Here is a 17,703-nt window from a genome sequence, read left to right on the forward strand (position 1 = left end):
TCCACAGCCGGGCCCGCGCTGGTGAGCCTCTCCGCCATCCAGGTACAGATCCGAATCCGTACCTCTCGCTGATGCACTTGACTAGTGAAAGAGGAACACGACGTTCACACGGTGACCGTAAACCCCAAAGCAGCGTCTCCCGGGGAATTCTAAACATTCCGAGACTCGGCTGTGGGCGGGGCTGAGATCCTGCCAGTTCGGTGGGCCCGGAGGTGACCTGGATTTGTGGGAGTCCTCTGGGGTGGGCATGGAGGCTCCTGGCCCCCGGTGCTGCCCCGCACCCTGCTGCTCCTGTGCCTTCCCAGGGTGGAGCAGAGTTTGCCTAAACCCAGCGACCCTGAGCTGCCCGAGACTGGGAAAAACAGGAACAGCCACACCAGCCTCAGAGGTCGTGTTCAGTAGCAGCTCTGCTCAGGCCGCGTGGTCCCAGCGCCGCTCCCGTCCTCTGCCGGCACCGCCACTTGGCTCTCTCTTGTGGTGGGGAGGGCCGGGTAAGAGTCTGACTTTTGCCGGTGATGGATGCCATGATTGGAGCACTCCGGATGGTTAAGCTTCAGGGTAGGGACCCTGGGAATAGGAGGTGTTCCCAGCCTTGCAAGCCTGGCCTGAGGCTTCTGCCCACGGCTGGACCGGGTACCAGGACGAGAGCTGTAGTGGGCCTGGTCTGGCCCCCTGCACAGGGATGCTCCCTCTCTCTGGGGGTCTTCCTGGGTCTCGGGCAGCCTCAATCCCACTCAGGACCCTGCGGAGGTCACTCTGTTTCTAGGGCTGAAGCTGCCCCCTCTCCAGAGGAGCCCTTCAATGTGGGATTGTTGCCCTCTCCATACCCCAGCGGAGGAGCAGGCGGAGAAAAGAGCGTCTTTCTTTCTGGCTAAAAGGTGTATGTGTGTAACTCACCACTCCGGGGATAAATTTAACTCAGAGGCCAGCCAAAAAAATGCCACTGGGTTTCTTTCTTATCCCTGGCCGGCGTGGCGGGGAGGTGTGGGGCGGTGCGGAAGCCCCAGGTGGGCCCTGCTGAATGGGGGGCTTGTGCCTGGCCGGCGGGGCGGGAACTGGCGTCCGGCCCGCCGCCCGCCCCGCCCGCCGCTCCGAGTCCCTGCCGCCACCTCCGGCGCCGCTCAGAGCGCGAGCGCAGCCATGGCCGGAGCCACCACGCTGGTCCTGCTCCTGCTCTGGCAGCTCCTGGCCGCCACCGGGAGCGCGGCACAGGTGAGCGCGGGCTGGAGAGGTGCGCCAGGCTCGCACTGGAGATCGGGGCCTGGGGAGGGGGGCTGAGATGGGGCATGGAGCAGTCCGGCCCCGAGACCACCCTGGGCCAGCGAATGAGCCTGGAACTCGAGGACGCCTAGAGACCCGGCGCAGCCCTGAAGCCCATGGCCACCCTGGCCCCCATGGACACCGAGACACCTCAGAGACGAGCCCAGGACGGTGCCCTGTCCTCGCCTGGCCGGATCGGCCACCGCCACCAGAGAGGCACAATGTCGCCTTTGTTCCCTGAGGCTCCCGTGGGGCAGTGGCCAGCCCCTCCTGGTCTGAAGATGAAGGCCACAGATCCTGCCGGCCCGAGGCTTTGGGGGGTCTCCAAGGCAGGCTTGGCTCAGGGGGGCCCCCGGAGCCAGGCCCCAGCGCCGCTCCTGACCCAGGAAGAGGGAACACTGTTGGGCCAACCTGAGGCCGGCCGGTGGGACCTGCACCGCAGGAGATGGGGAGGGCACAGCTGCATAACAACGTTTCTCCATTTCAGAAAGTGGGACCTCAAGGACCCCCTGGCCCCCAAGGGCCACCTGGAAAGCCAGGCAAAGATGGCATTGATGTGAGTTGGGAGAGGGAGGGGGCAGGAGGGTTCGGTGGGTTCTAGTCCAGCCCCAACTTCCCTGAGCCCCCAGACCTGATGGGGACAAAACCAAGCCCCACTTTCCAGGGCTGGGACAGAGTGGGGAAGGGGTGTGGGTGGCTCGTGCTCAGGGTTTGCCCCACCGGGATTATGTCCCCAGAGCAGGGAGAGGTGCTGCGTGGTAGTCTTCGCACCGGAACTGTGGGTACTGAGGTGTGTCTCCGGGTCCCCAGAGGGGCCATGGCAGTGGCAGTGCAGGGCCTGCCCCTCTGGGCGGGTCTTGGAGGGCCGCTAGGGGCTGGAGCCAGCTCTGCAGGGGGCTGGGTTGGGAGCTGGCTCTGCCCCAGAGATGGCGTCCTCCGTGGGTGTCCCCGGACTATCTGGGCTGAACCCCCACTCCAGCCACCTCCGCGAAAGGTAGGGGTCCGCTCCTGGCGTCTCCTCACTCGTAATGTATACGGGAGCAACCCCAACCCCCCCACCCCGTCCTCAGCCTCTCTGAGCCCCCCACGCCCTGGATGGCCCCGAGTCTCCTACCCACCCCCACCCTGGTGGACCCGGACCCACAGGGTGCTCAGCGACAGTCCTGCAGGGTGGAAGCAGGGAGGGCTGGGGATAGCTCACGGCTGGCCCCCACGCCCCTCCCACTAGGGCTGGGCCCCCGCCCCGCAGGACTCCCAGGCTGATGGGAGTCAAGTTGAGTCTTTCCTTCCGGGATGGGCTCCCCTTAAAAACGTTACAGTGTCGACTGGTCATGGGTGGGAGGGGGCTGCGGGGCCGCCTTGGGCCTCTGAGAGTCTTGGGGGGCTGCCGCCCCTCATCAGGCAGGAGCAGGAGACCTCTCAGTGCCCACAGCCCACCTTCCGAAGCTTCTCAGGCTGGTGGGTGCGGGTGGGGGCTGCGGGACCTGTTCCTCTGCCCTCAGAACCCTGCTCGAAGGCCTGTGGGCCTCTAGGGGCGGCGTCCCGGGGGTCCATCTCTGCCTCCCCAGCCCCCACCTCTAGCCTGACCCCAGAGGGGACGTGCCCCCCAGATGTGCATGAGGTGGGGTGCTCCCACGTCATCTCCGGGGGCCTCGAGGCCCGGGTCATCAGGAGACAGTGCTCACATGCGGGCGTCTTCCCTTCTGCAGGGAGAAGTTGGGCCTCCCGGTCTGCCTGGGTCCCCGGTGAGTGTCCAGCGCCGGTGGGGGGAGGGGTGGACCTGGAACAGAGGGGTCATTGACACCCCTTCCGCCACCCCTGGCCCCGTTACCTGCCGGGGGGCGGGGCTCTCCGAGGGCCCAGAGCAGGGGCCTGGCCAGGAAGCGCGTGGGAGGGGGTGTGTGGGATTCGGCGGGTCTCTGGATGCAGGGTCCGGCTTGGACCGGCTTGGAAGCTGTCCTCGGCCGGGCAGGCCAGGTCCCACCGCGAGCTTCCCCAGAGCTGTTCGGGCTTGGGGGCTGAGGGTCCTGGGCACACGGGCCGTCCCACAGAGGGACCCACCGGCCCTTCGCTGGGGCGTCAAAGCAGCTGGCCGGCGGAGCATCCTGGCCAACGTGCCCCAGGGCGAGGGGCGGGTGGGGGCAGCTGGGGAGGGCGGGCGGCGGGGGCCCGCGAGGCAGTCGCCGGAGAGCGGGGGGGCGGGCCTCTGGGGGACGGGAGCCAATCTCTAGCTGCTGGGCGGGGCCCCAGCCGGAAGGCGCTTCTCTGATTGGCGAAGGCCCCGGCTCTGGGCGGGGCCTGCTCTCACTCCCCTGCGCGCCCGCCCCCCCTCCAGGGACCGAAAGGGGCCCCAGGGAAGCCGGGGAAGCCAGGAGAGGCCGGGCTGCCGGGACTGTCTGGCGTGGACGTGAGTGTGCTGCCCCCGCTCCCCTCCCGAGAGCCCCTTCTGCGGTCCCCCGCCCCGGGCCTGGACCTGGAGGGTTGGGTCCGGGGGCCGAGTTTAATTGCCGGCCTCCAGCTGTGCGCGCTCTGTCCCCGAGGGTCTCGGAGGTCGCCCAGCAGGGCTCCGCTGGCCTTCAGCCCAGACCCTTCCGCGCCGGCTGGCGGAGACCCAGCCCGCCACGACCCAGGAGAAAGTGCGACCTGCTCCTGCTGGTCTGGGAGCAGACGCCCCTCGCCCTCGGGGCCCCAGGCCGGCCTCCCCGGCTTTGTAGGGAGCGGAGCAGGGGCTCCCAGAGAAGTGGGCCCCCAGTTGCTCGCCCTCCAGGTGGACGGGGGCGGGCGGAGCCCAGGGGGCCTCACGCTGGGCCCTTCTCAGCCTCTGAACCCATTTTTGTTCGGAAAGTGCCCTCTGTGGGGACTGTCCTCCCCGCGTGGCCCCTCGAGCCCTCCCTCTGCCTCTCCCTTCAGGGCCTGACAGGCCAGGATGGACCACCCGGCCCCAAGGGCGCGCCTGGAGAGCGGGTCAGTGCTGCCCGGGGAGGGTGGGTTCCGTTTGCGGGGTGGGGGAAGCCCCCCGTTGGCGGTGCCGCTGGGCCCCGTGTCTGCAGGGAGGCAGAGGGTGCCGAAGTGGGCACAGGGTGGTGAGGCACCAGCCCACCAAGGCCCACACTGCCTCTGTCCCGGGTGTCCTCAGGTTCATACCGGGTCGGGGAGGGGGGGTGACCCAGCCTTCCAGGTGGCGGCTTCCTGGGAAGAGGGGTGGGGGGGTCAGCTGCAGGCTTTCTGGAGGAAGCCCCAGGGGGGCAGGGACATGGGGAGGGAGGGGGTCTCCAGGGCCAGGACCGTGTCTTCTGGATGCAGAGGAGCAGGAGGCATGGGCTCCCCGGGGTCCCCGGGCTTCCTCGGTAACCAGAACCGGGCGTGGGGCCCTCCAGTGGGGGCTCCGGGAGCCCTGGGGCTGGGCCTTCTTGTTGGCTGGCCTACCTATGCGCTTTCCGCGTCCCCTTCCAGCCTTCTGCACTTTCCTCAGCACGATTGTTGACAAAAGACCTGTCCCGGGCCCCTGGGGCATCCGGGGTTCCCCCTGGGCCTCCGTCTTCTGTAAAATGGAGACCCCCCTTCCGAGTGGGGGAGGGGAACAGCTGTGCTGTCGGAGACCTGGGAGCCTGGGCCCAGCGTGCTCCTGACACCCTGGTTTCCTTCTACAGGGAAGTCTGGGACCCCCGGGGCCTCCCGGGCTGGGGGTAAGTATCACTTACGCTGCAGCAGGACTGACCAGGGTGAGGGGGGGCCCTCCGGAAGCCCTGAGAGGCAGTGTCCAGCTCTCTTGTCCCTGGGTCATGCCCTTTCTCTCCCCCAGGGAGGGTCACCCCCTGAGGGCTTGCCCCCTGCACCCCACCTGTCTTAGGGGAAGGGGTGGGGTGCCAGGCAAAGCCGTCCTGTCCCCGGCGAGTTCTGACTCAGTGCTTGGCATTGCAGGGCAAAGGCCTCCCCGGACCCCCGGTGAGTACTGACCACCCTCGCACCCCACCTGCCAGCAAGCCCACAGCACACAGGGCTAAGCTGCTGCCAGGTCCCAAACCAGGGCTGGGGCGGTCCTCCTCAGGGGCAGCTGCCCGACGGACTGCCTGGGGTTCCTGTCCCTTCCGAGGGGGCAGACCAGCACTGTGTGGGGTCCTCAGAGCTCTGCAGGTGCAGACCCCCGTGTCTCTCTCCCTTCCCCCCCAAACCAGGGAGAGGCAGGAGAGAGTGGCGTCCCAGGTGGAATAGGTCTCCGGGGTCCGCCGGTGAGTGGCTGCCCCTGACCTTGCCCCATTGCTTAGAGCAGGGGCCCTGCCTGTCAACAGCCAAGGGCTTCACCCCGCTTTCTCCTTCCATTCTCTCCCCCTCTCCCAACTTCTTCCTCCTTCTCCCCCCCCCCCCCTTTTCCTTTTTCTGCAGCCCTGATAGAAGCCCTGACTGACCTTCGGGGACAGGGAGAGACTGGGCCTCGGGCCACCGGCACCAGGCCAGGGCGGGGGGAGGCTGGCAGAGTGGGGGCGTTCCCGTAGGGCACAGGGGAGGGAGGGAGGCCTCTCTCTGGAAGTAGCTGGTTACCTCCCCTCCGGTGGGGGCTGGTCCTGCTCCACCTGACATCATACCTCCTCCACAGGGACCCTCTGGACTACCCGGCCTCCCTGGCCCCCCAGGACCTCCTGGACCCCCCGTAAGTTTGGGGCAAGGGCCCCAGAGCTTCTTGGGGCAAGTGCCAGGCACGGTGGGCTTGACTTTCCTGTCCCCTCCGGGGCCCTCAACCCCAAATCCATGCCCTGTAACTCCCGTCCACTTCCTGGATGTGCGTGAAACCCGGGGCTGCGGTGGCGGCTGGGTCAGCTGACACGGGGATGGGCAGCGCCTGGGCCTGGTGACTGTTCCACCCCAAAGGCAGCTGGTATCTGTCCTTGTTAGTGCCCAGCACCGGCCACTGTGGGAGAGGCAGGGCCTGAGCCCCCTGGCAGGCCTGTAGGGGCTGGGGGGGGGGCAGCTTCAAAGTCAGCTGTCTTTGTGTTCCAGGGTCACCCGGGGGTCCTCCCCGAAGGCGCCACCGACCTTCAGGTAGGCGCTCGCAGCCATCTGTGAAGGGGGCTGGGGTGCCCCACCCCACCGCCTTGGGGACCCGTGCGGAGAGTGGCCTGTTCCCCACCCAGAGGAGGGCAGGGGTGCGGCCTGCGCAGGCGGCGCCGGCTCTGGGCACAGCCTCCCTGCAGCCTGGCCGCAGGCTGGTGCACGAACCCGGGCTGAGAGGGACGGGATTGTAAATGGGCCTGGGCCTCTGTGGTGCGGCCACGTCGGGAGTGCCTAGCCACACGTGGCCAGTGCCTGCCACCCCGGCTGGCGCGGACACAGGGCGTCCCCAGCACAGACGCCTCTGGGCTAGTGTCCGAGACTCCCTTTTCTCTCCGTCTCGGAGGTGTGCCACTCCCAGAAGCAGAGAAGCACGTCCGGGGTGGCTCCGGGTCCTTCTCCATGGCGCGTGGCTGTTGGTGGACGGGTCAGCGTCTGGCTGGCGTGCAGCAGTCTTGTGCTCCTGAAGGGTCCAGAGTACTCGACCAGCTGGTGTCCCAGAGGGAGATTGTCCAGAATTCGGGGAAGGGCCTGGCAGGAGCAGCAAGGGCAGAGATGGACGGCACCGGGTCTGTGCCGGGTCAGCTGTGGAATGATCTAGAAAATCCCGTGCCGTCCCGGGGCTTCACCATGCCCCTGGGTGTGGACATCCCATCTGCGCCTGCAGGACACCTGTGCACGGAGGAGAAGCCTGGCCTGAAATTGGCCGCAGGGAGCACGGGACTCAGGCCCCTTTGTGAAGCTGATAGCCACGGTGGCCAGATGACCCCTGAGAAAGGAGGGGCGGCTCTGAGCAGGAGGCCGCGAGGGTCCAGGCTGCCGAGGGCCGGCTCCGGGCAGGCCTCCCTGCACCCCGCATCCACACTGAATGAGACCCTGTCTTGGGTCCCAGGAGGCCCTGGTGTGGCCTGTGGTCCCCTTCGCTTGGTGGAACAGCCCCTCCGAGGGCCCCTGGGAGCTGAACTCGGCCGGGTCCGGGGCTGTCTGGACCAGGGCTCTGACTGCTCTGTCTTCCAACAGTGCCCAGCTATCTGCCCTCCCGGCCCCCCCGGCCCCCCAGGAATGCCAGGGTTCAAGGTGAGCAGCGGCTGCAGGGTGACTGAGCCCCTTCCACGCCCCACAGGAGGAAGCAGGCTGGTCCAATGTGGGCCTCGAGATCCCTAGGGGACTTGGGGGGACACAAGGGTCCAGAAAGTCCTTCCAAAAGGAAAGGAGGGCTGACTTCGGGCCCAGCCTGGGGCCTCGCTCTGTCTGCACCCCCCGTTCCACAGTGGTAACCGGTGGGCACTGGCGTGGCCGCCAGGACTGGGAAGCCCTGCCCCTCTTGACCAGGCCTCAGTTTGCCCGCCTGGACTGGCGGCTGTGCAGCCTCCTGTTCAGGGCCGCCGGGGGTGGGCTGTGACTTGCCGCCTACCGCTGGCTTTCAGGGGCCCACCGGCTACAAAGGGGAGCAAGGAGAGGTCGGCAAGGATGGCGAGAAGGTGAATGAGGGCCCTGGAGGGTGGTGGCTGGAGGGAAGGGTGCTCGGGAGTCCGGGGGTTCCCACGGGTGGTGGCAGTGCGCGAGGGAGCGCCGGCTGCCTCTGGGGTGCACCGTGCGCGAGGCCTGTGTGGGGTGCGGCTGGTCAGAGCCCGGGTGGGTGAGGCGGGCCGGGGTGCCCGGACACACCCCCGCCTGCCGGGTCTCACATGGTTCCCTGAGCTCAGGCGCCCGCTCCCCAGGTGGATGCAGTGTGTCCTGGAGGCCCCGCCCCTGCGGCCGCTCCGTGCAGGATGTGTTTGTCCTCACCCGCAGGCTCCGGCGAGGCATCTCGAGCCAGTGAGGCCACTGCATGGGCGGCAGAAGGGCCCCCGCCAGCCGGGCAGGGGTGTCCGGGAAAGCCTGGGGGCCTCTCTGGCGCAGGGTCAGGAGCCTCAGGAGGCTGCGAGTGGGGCGATGGGCCGCACGGCGTGGGCTCGGGGGGGCGCCGTGGGCTCGGAGAGGTGCCGCAAGAGCCTAGGCTGACCCCACTCATAGCCCTTTACCTCCGCTGCAGGGTGATCCTGGCCCCCCTGGGCCTGCTGGCAACCCGGGCACTGTGGGACAGCAGGTGAGGAGGGGGAGGGGCTGGACAGGGGTGAGGAAGTGGGATGGGAGCCCCCTGGACTGCCTAGGGCTGCAGGGGACGGTCCGCCAGATGCCTGTGCAGGGAACCGGCCGGGGTCCAGCGTCTGCCAGGCTGCGAGTCCCAGGCCCTCACCCCAGGGCCTGTGGCTCCATCTCCCCTGATGTGTGGCCCCATCCCCCTCCCCGTCCCCCTTCCAGGGCCTGTGGCCCCTCCTCCTCCCCCTCGCCCGCCCCCTGCAGGGCCTGGCTGAGGTCAGGTGCTCCTGGGAAGACTGTAGGGCTCTCCGTGGCTCCCAGGGGGTTTGCAGTCTGGGGGTGGGGGCAGAGGCTGCTGGCCAAGCCCCGCCTTCCCAGCTCTCTCCCTGCAGGGACCTCGGGGACGTCAGGGCCTGCCAGGGCCGGCCGGACCCCCAGGGGATCGGGTAAGTCCGGCCATCTCAGATCAGCCCAGGCCGTTGTGAGGCCACCTTCAGGAGGGGGGTGCTGGGGGAGGCCCTGGAAGATGGGGGAGGGGGAGGGTTGGGCCTCTGGGTGGCCAGTGGGGAGGCGCCTGCTGGGGGCCATCTGGTTGGGGCTGCTGGAGCCGAGATCTTTCTGGATGGAGCCAGGTCCGCAGAGGGACACTGGCTAGGCTTTGGACAAGAAGCCCAGATACCCCACTCTCCCTCACAGGGTCCCATTGGATTCCGAGGGCCGCCAGGGATCCCAGGAGCCCCGGGGAGAGCGGTACGTGTGCATCTGGGGGCGGAGGGCAGCCAAGGCTCTCTGTCCCGTCGCCGCCGCCGCCTCCGCAGTCTGGTGCCTCCCCCAGTCCCACTGGGCTGTGCTGGGCTGGCCCTTCCCAGGACCGAGTCCTCTCGTGGGCCCGTAGCCCCCGGGCACACCTGAGCAGGTGGCAGTGGGCACCCCTGGGGGGCGGGTTGAGTTTGCCGGAAGAGTCGGGATCCTTCTGTCTGGACACGCACGGGATGCGGTCAGCCCTCTGGCCCCCGTGGTCTAGGGCAGCATCGGTCCTGCACCTCTGACCACTCTGGGCCCAGCCTGGTCCGTCTCCCCGCGGTGCAGCTCTCCAACCTGCAGAGCTGTTAACTTTCTGTCCCCCCCCGCCCCTGTCGTTTCAGGGTGACAGAGGCGAGAGGGGCCCTGAGGGTTTCCGTGGCCCCAAGGGTGACCTTGTAAGTAAGATAACCTAGCTTCTCTGGGTCCTTCCTCCAAAGAACCTGATCTAGGGGGGTGGGGGAGGACACCCAGATGTCACGTGCCAGGGTGGGGGGCCTGCCCTTTCCCGGGGGGGCTCATCACTGGATAACACCTCGGCCTGGCCTGCGGGGTCCCGGGCAGTTCTCCAGGGGCCTCTAACGAGCTCGTGTCTGGCGGCTGACATGAACACGGGATGCGAAGCTGGGTCCTGCGTCCATAAGCCTTTCCCCTAGTGTCGGGACAGGCCACGGGGCTGTCCCCCAGCCCTGAGCACGCAGGCCCCTGGAATCCATGGTCCCCGACACAAGCCTGCCTGGGATCGAGGGGCAGCACCCAGGAGGAGCTTTCTCAGGCTCCCCCCAAAATGCAGCCAATTGTGTGTCTTTTAGGGCAGGCCTGGTCCCAAAGGCGTCCCTGGGGTAGCGGGCCCGGGTGGAGAGCCGGTGAGTACCCACGGCCGCGCCCGCACTGGCAGAGGCTGGGTCCCTGCGCGGGGCACGGCGTTGCTGCCCCGACCGTCCCCACCCCATCCCCTAGGGAACCCCTCTCCTTCGACGACGGGGCACCCCTGGCGTCTTTGTGGTGTTGGGGGGCAGGTGGAGGGTCTTGTGTGCCTCGTGCCATCCAGGGCCTGGAACCAGGAGGTTCTGAGGGTCCTGGGGTGCTCAGCCCAGATCCGAACCCCCTCCTGCCCCCTCCCACCCCAGCCCCTGAGGACAGGCCCGCTGGGGTCTCCTTCGGCCTCCTCTGGGAAAGCAGGACGAACGGAGGGCACATGAGGGAGGCTGTGTGCTCTCCTCCTGGCTCCCAAGCCTGTTCCATCACCTGGGACCGAGGCCGTGGGGGAGTGTCTCTGCGGGGATGTGGGGGGCAGCGTCTGGGGCCCTTTACACTGTCCTTGGCCCCTTGCCATGCACCAGTGGCCCTCGGCTGCAGTCTGAGGGCTGCCCACATCACCGCGTGGAGTGGGGCGGCCTGGGGTCTGCTGACACAGTGCGGGGACCAGGGAGGAGGTGGACGAGGGGCACACCAGGCCTCACCCCGCCCCCGTCCCCAGGGTGTGCCAGGCAAGGATGGCCGGGATGGTGTGCCGGGACTCGACGGTGAGAAGGTTGGTGTCGGGCCGGTGGCCTGCGGGGCGGGGGTCTGCGGGAGTTCAGCTTCCTGGGCCTCAGCAGCCTGTCCCCGATCTCCTGCAGGGAGAGGCGGGTCGCAATGGTGCCCCAGGAGAGAAGGGTCCCAACGGGCTGCCGGTGAGAGCACGGGCTTCCTTCGATGTTCCTGGGGTGGGGGTCCTCTCCCCTGGGTCCCCGAGCGGGGACTGGTGCGGGGGAACCTGCCCTCTTTGGGGTGCTCTGCTGCGGGCTCGGCAGCCCTGACCTCTGACCCGTGCAGGGCCTCCCCGGACGAGCAGGGTCCAAGGGCGAGAAGGGAGAACTGGTATGTGACTTCTTTGTCCTGGTGGGTGGGCGGGGCAGCCCCGGGCCGGGATGGCAGGGCCAGCGGGCACTGAGCGCTCTCCCGTCCTGTGCAGGGCCAAGCTGGAGAGCTGGGAGAGGCTGGCCCCTCGGGAGAGCCTGGCATGCCAGTAAGTCTTCCGACCTTCCCCGCCCCCCACCCCGCAAGTCCGCGGATTCCGCCGACACAGGCGCTCCCCTTCTTGTCCAGGGAGACGTCGGCGTGCCTGGGGAACGCGGGGAAGCCGGCCACAGGGGCTCGGCGGTGAGTGAGGGGACGCAGGGTGACCCAGGGGACGGGCGCGGAAGCATCACCATGTGACCGGGTTTCTGTGCAGGCGGGGGAGGCCTCTTGGGTGCACCCACGGGCTGACCCGGTGAAAGCCGAAAGACGGTGAGGGCCAAGCCCAGCTGGTCCGTGCTGGAGACCTCTGTGCCGAGGGACTAAGTCGCCACACCTGGCCGAGGTCTGCCCTCACCTCCCACCCCCTCCAGAGGTGGACGGGGGACCATGAGGACGCCGGCCCCGCGGCCCTGCTTGCGGCTGCCCGCCTCCCCAGACTGAGGTGTGGCAGCTGAGGGGAAGGCCAAGCTCTACAACCCCAACTGCCCCCCCCCACCAGGGTCCCACGTGTGTCCACAGCCCCTGGGCCTGATGCCCAGCGTCCCCGGGGCAAGCAGAGCGGGACTCATGCCTTCCTTTTCTCCTTCAGGGGGCTCTGGGCCCACAAGGCCCTCCCGGAGCCGCTGGTATCCGAGGCTTCCAGGTGGGTGAGGGTTGAGGCCAGGCTTTGTGCCCAGTGAGCCCAGGGGAGCCTGCTGGGTGAGGGGCGGTGTCCCCGCCAGGCTCCTCTGCGGGTGCTGATGGGCTGGGTCCTTGTCTGTAGGGCCAGAAGGGCAGCGTGGGCGACCCTGGCCTGCCGGGCCCCCAGGGCCTCCGAGGTGGCACGGGTGACCGGGTGAGTGGCTCTTCTCTGCTGGGGGGATCCCCGGCCCGTTCTCCATCCCGAGGACCCACGCGGTGGGCCTGCCCACTGCTGGCGGGCCCCGCGGAGCCCAGGGGAGGCCCAGGGCTTCATGTTTTGGGTTTTCGAGGATGGCTTGTCGCACGTTTGGTGAGCGAAGCCCCAGCTCTAGGCACCGGGAGGCCTCACTGCTTCTGACCATCCTGGGGGGCCTCGCGCCCGTCGGGACGTTTGCTTAGGGTCCCCGTCATCTGGGGACGGTCAGGGCAGCCCGGAGCCCTCCTCAGATGCGTGCTCAGGGTCCCACGATGGCCAGCTGGCCGCCGGACTTCACCGCAGGTGGGAGGCCAAGGAGCTGCAGGGGGAGGCAGGGGCGGGGGCACGGAAACCACGGGCCTGTGGCTGGACGGGGCCCTTCATCAGCCTCCAGGCAGGAAATCCCAGGCATCAGGGGCCGCCAACTGGGCCGGGGCCTCCCCGGGGGCTGTGCCCACCGGCTGTGCTCGAACCCCCGCCCCTCGCTGCCCCCGGCCCCCAGCGTTGCTGGGGCGGACACATCTCTGCCCCTTGGGCAAGTGCTCACTGCTGCTGTTGGAGCAAGGGGAACAGTTTTTATTTCCCTGTTTTCTGGGCGGTCCTGGTGGTTCCTCCAAACCTGTGCCTTGTCTCAGGGTCCTCTGGGAAGGTGACGAGCATGAGCTCTGGGCGCTGTGACCCAGCATTCCATGCGGGCAACGACCCGCGCGGCCCGTGGTACTGGGAGCGACGCCAGATTTGAGGAGGCCTGTGACACAGTCACGGCACCATGGGTGCGACGCTCTGGGGCCCCCATGGCGGTTTTTCAGGAAGATTCCAGAGACGGGCATGCGCAGAACACTGCCACGGACAGGGAACGCGCCCGGGGAGGGCCTGCTTTCCCAGCCCCGCTGTGCTCCGCAGCTTGGAGGGGGCCGCCTCAGGGATCCCCGAACTCCCTCTAACACTGACCTTCTCTGTGCCAGGGCCCAGGAGGAGCTGCCGGCCCTAAGGGAGACCAGGTGAGTAGGCGCCCAGGAGTCAGGTCCCTTCTTCTTTTTCCCTCCCTCCATTACCTGCTCTCCCTCATGCTCTCTGAGCAGAGGGCACCGCTCTGGACACCCAGCCGCCGATCACAGGGAGGGTGTGTTCCCGCTGACCTTCTGGGAATGCGGCCTTGTGAGGGAGGGTGGAGTCTGGGCCCCAGGCCCGTCTGTAGAAGTCGCATTCTCTCGGGAAAGGCTCGGGGGCCGGACCTGTGAGCTCCGGAGGCTCCTCTTTGTACTGGTTGAGAGCCCGGAGTAAGCCGCAGTCCCTTGAGATGCGGCTTGGCGAGAGAGGGTCAGTGTGTCCTGCTGGTCTGTGCAGTCAGCCGGCGTCCCCACCCTGGGCCTAGGGCTTGGGGACCGGCGCCCGAGCTTGGAAAGCCACTCTCTGACCTTGGGGCATGTGGTTTCAGGGTGTCGCAGGTTCCGATGGCCTTCCTGGGGACAAAGGAGAGCTGGTGAGTGGGATTAAATCGGCCTCGCTTTTGTCAACAGCTGAGAATAAATTAGTCCCATTTGTGGGGTGGGCGTCCAGTCTGCAGCTCCGGGAAGCGTGGGGAGCCCCAGGGACGCGGAGGGCACGGCCCCGTGGCTGTAGCCAGGACAAGCTCGGCTGCACGTGCGCACATGCCTGGGTCCTTCTGCCGAATTCCTGGACAAGTCTGACCAGCCGGCCCCGGCCCCCAGCCCTGTCAACCTGATGGGGCAGTCGTGCCTGCCTGCTGGGAGCCCCTCAGGCGGGGACCACGACCCTACGCACGTGCGGCTGGGAAGCTTCCAGAGGACGCGGCTGGGGAAGGGGGCTGTAGGCACAGAGAGGTTCAGCCGCCCGTTACTAGAGCGAGTTGAAGACAGGGAACAAAGGAAACGCATGTAACAAGACGTGCTGAGCGGCTGCTGCAAACACTCGTTAGGAAAATAAGTCACAAAAACGTCCGTGCGTAGAACACAATCCCAGCGAGAGGAGAACCTCTCAGGAGGGTGAAAGGAAGTCGCCGCTTGATGTCCCAAGGCAGCCCCGAGGGTGGTTCCTTGGCGGTTCCCCACCTGCCCCCGCGCCTGCGCACTACCGCGGTGCTTCGGAAGCGGACGCACGCCGGCTAGCAGCGCGCGGACAACCGCTCTCTTGCAGGGTCCCGGTGGTGCGGTTGGGCCCAAAGGAGAGGTAAGTGGCCGCCAGCTGGTCCAGCAACAAAGTCCGCAGGAGACTCCGGGCCGGCCTGCGGGGGTGGGGGGCGGCAGCTGCTGGCCGCTGTGTGCGTGGACCGGCCTCGTCCTGTGTCCCTCTAGGCCGGCAGTCGAGGGGAGCTGGGCCCAAAGGGCATGCAGGGTCCCAACGGCACCAGCGGCGTCGACGGCCTCCCAGGCCCGCCTGGCCCCGTGGGCTTCCCGGGGGTACAGGGCGTGCCTGGCATCACGGGGAAGCCCGGAGTCCCGGTACGTCTTTCCCTCTGTTGAGGGTGGTGTCTGCCGTCCTCGGTCACTTTGCCAAGACTGATGTGGGGCGGGGGCCGCGTCTAAGGGAGCCGGCCTGCCCCCACTCTGCTGCCGCACTGACGGGGTGCATTTCAGGGGCGAGAAGCCAGCGAACAGCACATCCGGGAGCTGTGCGGAGGGATGCTGGGCGGTGAGTGACCTCCACCCCTGCGCACCCCGGCCCCCTCCACCTCTCCCCTGCCTGGGGGCGGGGGGCTAGTCTCCATCTGCGCCGGCGGGGGCTCCCTCCCCCCAGGCTTCAGCGCAGGCAGGGGCATGGGGGTCGGGTCTAGATGTCGGGGACGCTGTCAGCAGGGACAGAGACCTGCGCTTCCAGCCTTTACGGACGAGGCGGCCAGCTCTTGGCCACCGCGCCACGGGATTTGTAAGGGGCTCCCCCAAAATGAGCACCTCCTGGGCACGCGGGGGAGACGGAGCGGTATCAGGGCTGTGCCCCGAAAGAGTCAGGGGCGGCTGGTCTCTTCCACCACGGCGGAGGCCTTCGCTAGTCCGGCTCGAGTAAGCGCTCGCGTCTTTGTTTTTCCAAAAGAACAAATCGCGCAGTTAGCCGCCCACCTGAGGAAGCCTTTGGCGCCCGGATCCGCAGGCCGGCCCGGTCCGGCTGGGCCCCCAGGTCCCCCAGGACCCCCGGGCTCCATCGGCCACCCTGGTGCCCGAGGGCCCCCTGGATACCGCGGTCCCACCGGAGAGCTGGGAGACCCGGGGCCCAGAGGTGAGTGGGCCGCGCTGACCTCTGTAAGGCCCGGTTAACCCCTTCTTCACGCCGTGGGCCCCACGGACACCACCAGAACAGCGGTCGGGGGCGGGGGCTAGATGAAAAGCTTAGGGACGAACAAGCCTAGGGACGAACAAGCCGGAGCCCGTTCGCGCTTAACCGCATCCGCCCCTGAGAAACTGACACATGCGAACGTTTCTGTTGGAAAAGGCAATAATCACACAAAACTCCCTCTTAAGCGTTGGGGAGTACAACTGAGAAACCAGATGGCCTCATGGCTGGGCCCCGTTGCTGACAGGGTCCGTCCAGGTCCCCGCTGAGCCGCAGCCGCGGGATGCTCGGGCCCATGGACTGGGCCTCGTGGGTGACACGACTGGGAACTCGTGGACACTGGGCTTTTCCGAAACGGCCTTTAACACCCACTCCTGTCCGAGTGTGCACCGTGTCCTGCCCGCGTCCCGCCGCCGGGCTTCCTGGCCCAGTTCTGGACTTCGAGCTCGGCGTTCCAGTCCATGCCGGCTTACTGATGCAGGAGTTCTGTTTCTAGAAACAGCATAAGAAAGCCGTTCCTGAGAGAAACTTAGATTTCCTCTCCTCATCGGTGAGACAAAGTTTACCGCAAGTCCGGCTCTTCCAGAATGAGCGGGGCCGCTGCCCTTGTATTCGAGAAACTCCAAGGCTGAACAGTTTCTGCCCTGGAGACAAACGCGGTGTCGGTCCCGAGGTCACGGTCACCCGGCTTCGCGCGGCGGCGGGGATGGCTGTGGGCTCTGAGTGTCCCCAGCACCGGCTCGGGGCGCGAGGCCTTGCTGTCATCCAGCAGAAGGCTGAGCCGGTTGCTCCAAGCAGGGATCTGAAGGCCTTCCGGCCGGTTACCAACACCATTCCGGACGGGCCTCCGTCACCCTCCCTCCCCGGGGTCGGGCTCCTTCTCTCAGAGTGTTTTCGCTTCAGGAGAACACTCACCAGGTGGAGCTCTGCCCCGTCACAAGGCGGGTGACACGCTGGCGGGTCCCTCCTCGAACCCCAGCCGGGTCCTCACGTGTCTGGTGCTTTCCGACAGGGGCTCCGGGAGACAGAGGAGACAAAGGTGCGGCGGGCGCGGGTCTGGACGGGCCGGCTGGGGACCAGGGGCTGCAAGGTGGGTGCCCGTCCCCGGCAGCTTCCCCAGGGCGTTTGGACTTGACCCGGGGTTGCGTCTGGGCGGGGAACGTGTGTCACGTCGTCCTTCTCTGGGTGAAGCTGTCTCAGATGGTCAGGAACCATCGGACCGACCCGTCCGGGCTCGGGCAGTACCGGGTCCGGGAGGGTCTCGTCACGCAGAGCCGGTTAGTTTCCACTCGGTGAGAGCAGGCAGGCGTCTAGGTCAGTGACCTTCCAGAATTCACTCCGAGTTGGCCCACATGTATCCTGAGTGTTTAGTGTCCAATGAGGAGCCCCCCGGCCCCACGGTGCAGCCCGGGCCGGCCTCACAGGAACACGAGTCCCCTCGCGCAGCCTTCCACACGCCCCCACGCTGCGGGCCGGGCGGAGACCACGTTCCAGTCCTCCCTGAGAGCCCAGAAGGCCTCTCCTCTGCTGGCCCTTGAGGCCGCACCCCTGCTCCACACCCTCCCCCAGCTGCCCCACCCTGCTCCACCTGCCAGGGGGCCCATCCCCAAGGTGGGTGCCCCGCGGGGCTCCCGCGCAGGCCATGCTCACGGTCACCTGTCCCCGCTCACCAGGCAGCCCCGCAGCCCCATCCCCGGCTTGGCTCTCTTCCCTCCGCTCCCCGGTAGCCCTGCTCAGTCCGAGCCGCAGCTGGGGACAGGCCTCAGGCCCCACCTCCTCCCCGCCTCGTCCTCTGCCCTCGCTCTCCCCCCGCCCCCGCCCCGCACGGTCTCTAATGAGCCCCACACAGAGGGGCGAGGGGTGGGAGGCTCCGGGGCTGTTCTAGGCTTAGGTCTAGCACTCACCTTCCTGCTGCGTCTCCAGGACCGCAGGGCGTGCCTGGCGTCAGCAAAGACGGCCGAGACGGGGCCCACGGCGAGCCCGGCCCTCCGGGCGATCCTGGCCTCCCCGGTGCTGTCGGTGCTCAGGGGACCCCCGGCATCTGTGACACCTCGGCCTGCCAAGGAGCCGTGATGGGAGGCGGCGGGGAGAAGTCAGGTTCTAGAAGCTCCTGAAACATAAGCGGAGGAAGCGAGAAGCCGGTGCGGACGCCACGGGGAGCCCGGGAAGGGTGTGAGGAGCAGCAGCGCGCTGGGGGCGGGAGGCAGCGACACATGGCATCCAGACGGCCCTCACAGCCCTCCTGACCTGCCCCTCGTGTCCTCAACGGCAGCGACTGGACACTTGGTCCCTGACAGTGTCCTTCATCGACCTGTTGTCTGGTGCCGTCCCTAGCGCATTTACAA

The 17,703-nt window shown here is 67.7% G+C and overlaps 1 protein-coding gene across 1 annotated transcript; it reads left to right on the forward strand.

Moving 5' to 3' along the window:
* The first annotated feature begins 1,140 nt into the window (after nucleotides 1–1,140).
* Nucleotides 1,141–17,698, forward strand: COL9A3 (collagen type IX alpha 3 chain). The gene is made up of 32 exons (XM_045980594.1): nucleotides 1,141–1,212; nucleotides 1,748–1,816; nucleotides 2,970–3,005; nucleotides 3,596–3,667; nucleotides 4,171–4,224; nucleotides 4,911–4,946; nucleotides 5,182–5,205; nucleotides 5,436–5,489; nucleotides 5,855–5,908; nucleotides 6,256–6,297; nucleotides 7,327–7,383; nucleotides 7,734–7,787; nucleotides 8,342–8,395; nucleotides 8,781–8,834; nucleotides 9,085–9,138; nucleotides 9,534–9,587; nucleotides 10,002–10,055; nucleotides 10,670–10,723; nucleotides 10,812–10,865; nucleotides 11,008–11,052; nucleotides 11,147–11,200; nucleotides 11,281–11,334; nucleotides 11,783–11,836; nucleotides 11,957–12,028; nucleotides 13,036–13,071; nucleotides 13,509–13,553; nucleotides 14,228–14,260; nucleotides 14,386–14,532; nucleotides 14,668–14,722; nucleotides 15,122–15,304; nucleotides 16,371–16,448; nucleotides 17,282–17,698. The coding sequence occupies exons 1-32, from the start codon at nucleotides 1,141–1,143 to the stop codon at nucleotides 17,470–17,472; spliced, it is 2,049 nt and encodes a 682-aa protein (XP_045836550.1). The 3' UTR covers nucleotides 17,473–17,698.
* Nucleotides 17,699–17,703: the final 5 nt, after the last annotated feature.

Source organism: Meles meles, chromosome 16 (assembly GCF_922984935.1).
Source record: "Meles meles chromosome 16, mMelMel3.1 paternal haplotype, whole genome shotgun sequence".
Classification (NCBI taxonomy): Eukaryota; Metazoa; Chordata; class Mammalia; order Carnivora; family Mustelidae; genus Meles; species Meles meles.

Coding starts and splice junctions, on each gene's coding strand:
- COL9A3 (XM_045980594.1), top strand. CDS start 1,141: ATGGCCGGAGCCACCACGCTGGTCCTGCTCCTGCTCTGGCAGCTCCTG. Junction 10,056..10,669: donor CGGGCCCGGGTGGAGAGCCG/GTGAGTACCCAC, acceptor CCCCGTCCCCAG/GGTGTGCCAGGCAAGGATGG. Junction 13,072..13,508: donor CCGGCCCTAAGGGAGACCAG/GTGAGTAGGCGC, acceptor ATGTGGTTTCAG/GGTGTCGCAGGTTCCGATGG.